The following is a 2,500-nucleotide window of genomic DNA, read 5'->3' on the forward strand; positions in this document are numbered from 1 at the left end:
GTGTGTGTGTGTGTGTGTGTGTGTGTGTGTGTGTGTGTGTGTGTGTGAGAGTGTGAGAGTGTGAGAGCGTGAGAGCAAGGATACGTTTCTTTTGTCAACTGAGAATCGAGTCTCATTGCACAGTCTCACCTCATTAAAGCAGGTGGCATAGGAACAGGGAGTAGTAATGACTTGAAACCACGGGTAATTACTTTGTGAGTGACAGTGAAGCTTGGTGATCTCAGGATGGTATTTTAGAAGATTGTATTCTTTATTATATCTCAATACATCACGTTGCTTTTATTATACATTTCTTTTTTAAATGGACATTTTTTGTTCTCTAATGTTTCAACACAAGGTTTTGCTAGATTTTAATATCTTAAATCTCAATTTCAACATTCAAGGAAAGTTATCTTTTTGTTTTCAAGAGTATTCAAAAGTATGCTTTAATTTCATGAAGTCTGTGTCTCACTTCCAGGGTTCAATCTGCAGCACCGTCGGTAGGAAGCAAGCCTGTTTCCTCTGATGAAAAGGACCCTGTTAACGCTCAGCGGGAGAGGCGACCGGCTCCTCAGCCTCCAGGAAGGAATCCAGCTGAGAGACAGAGTCAGAGGGAGCAAGACGGAGCTGCACAACATCTGGCACAAATTAACAAGAAGAGTAAAGACAAAGACATTAAAACCGTCAGCGTTCTCCCTCAGCGCTCGGTGCAAATGATCGCTCCTCTGAGTCGGTCTCCCACAGAGACAATGAAAACCCAGAGCTTGACGCAAAGTTGTGCCGCCAAAGATGCATCAAATCTAGCGAAACACGGTAAATGTACTGCTCCGCCTAGACCTCGATCTGTGGAAGAAGGGCCGTCATCTGACCAAAAAACAGCCCCGTCTTCTGATGACAACATTCCCCACGAATGTGGCTCAGAGGCAAAACAAGCCTCTAGCGTTTATGGTTTGAATCCCTTTGAAGACGATGAAAATGCAGCCCAAGATGATTCAACCACCTCTGGTAATACTGGTTCAGTACAATGGCCTCCAGTCGGGTCACAAGCTGCTGATAAAGACACCGCCTCTCAAACAAAAATCAAATCCTCAAAAGCCCGCGCTCCCCAACTTCCTGCAAAGATGGCCGCCACGTCGAGCACTTCAATCAACCAAAACGCTGAGGGAGGCCGTGGTACAGGCGTGACTGTTACCGGTGTAACCCACACATGTGACCCTGCGTCAGAGGCCACAGGTCCTGTGCGTGTCCAGGAGGCTCCGCTACAAGAGTCCCAGCCTGCGCCAGTGCAGAGTGCTGGGGAGGACGCAGGTGGGAAGAAGGTGGGGCCGCCCAAAACTTCACGCAGGTGAGGCGGTTGAGACCCTCAACAGAATATTTATATAACTCATCAATCTCCTCGTATACCACTAGCTCCCAAATCATGACTTTCATAAAAAGATTCATAACGCCACACAATCCTAATGTAGTCTTCTATGAATCATTCTTTATTCATACTCGTTCATTATCCATCTTTGCTTGTATTATTGATAATCTTATATCCGATAAGGTCGGTGTGGATGGCTGAGCTTGCAGCGATAATACAAACATATTCTGTTTGACTGGTGATTGCTAAATGGTTGCTAAAATGATACAGCTTTAATACTTAATGTTGTATTTCCTTTAACTCCCATCCAGTTAATACCTGCATTGTTCTCTCTTTTTTTTTTTTTTTTTTTTTGTCATTGCAGGCTTCAACCCGTAAAACCCCTTAATCCTTTGGAACAGCAGTCTGTTTCAGTCGTTCAAGGGGTGAAAGATAACAGCTCCGCAGGCATCCTTTGTGACGTTCAGGTGAAAACGAAGGTATTTCTTTTCTTTTTAACCAAACTGTTTATGGTGGTTAAAGGATTTTCTATCTCTAAATTAAACGAGGAAAGAATCTGTTCATGTGTAAATGCTTGTTCATCAAATAGCATCAATATTTGAATATTCCATTTTTGTCATATTTGTGTTTTTAATATACACATTCTCCATGTTTTATGTACTCTCGCAGGTAAATGACACTGGGCTGAAAGGGCCCTACTCGCAGCTGACTCGGGGGGAACTCGTCTCTCTGGTGCTCAAACAAGAAAAGCAGCTGTCGGCGAGAGACAAAAAAATATCAGAACTGGAGCAGTACATCGACAACTTGCTTGTGCGGGTCATAGAAGAGAAACCAAGTATTCTGTTGTCCCTGAACCCTCTGAAAAAAGCTGCATAGGTGGATTCCCAGCTGACACTTTATCTCCTCTGTTCCTAATCGGTTCAGAGCCAGTAATCTGACAGTACCGCAACCGGAACTTCAAAATACTTGTGAATTACATTGTGAAAGGTAGCTGGAGTAAATGTTTGGATTTACAAGGTTTCACTATATTGGCAAATAAATAATTAAAATTTCAATATATTTTGTAAAAGACATCTTGCAGAAGCTGTTGCAGATTTAACTAAAATCGTTTTAATTGGGGGATTATGTCAATTTGCAATCAAAGATGTTAAGTACAAA

At 42.7% G+C, this 2,500-nt stretch overlaps 1 protein-coding gene across 1 annotated transcript in view; it reads left to right on the forward strand.

The window, feature by feature from the left end:
- LOC116388223 (rab11 family-interacting protein 1-like) overlaps positions 1-2,500 on the forward strand; it is an 11,822-nt gene that overhangs the window by 8,639 nt on the left and 683 nt on the right. Inside the window, exons 4-6 of the mRNA XM_031855909.1 lie at positions 458-1,324; positions 1,707-1,821; positions 2,012-2,500. The exon at positions 2,012-2,500 is cut by the window's right edge and continues 683 nt beyond it. Coding sequence (XP_031711769.1) covers positions 458-1,324; positions 1,707-1,821; positions 2,012-2,218 — 1,189 coding nt within the window. The 3' untranslated portion in view covers positions 2,219-2,500. The remainder of the gene's footprint in view (positions 1-457; positions 1,325-1,706; positions 1,822-2,011) is intronic.

Source organism: Anarrhichthys ocellatus, unplaced genomic scaffold, assembly GCF_004355925.1.
Source record: "Anarrhichthys ocellatus isolate YVR2014 unplaced genomic scaffold, GSC_Weel_1.0 scaffold16, whole genome shotgun sequence".
Classification (NCBI taxonomy): domain Eukaryota; kingdom Metazoa; phylum Chordata; class Actinopteri; order Perciformes; family Anarhichadidae; genus Anarrhichthys; species Anarrhichthys ocellatus.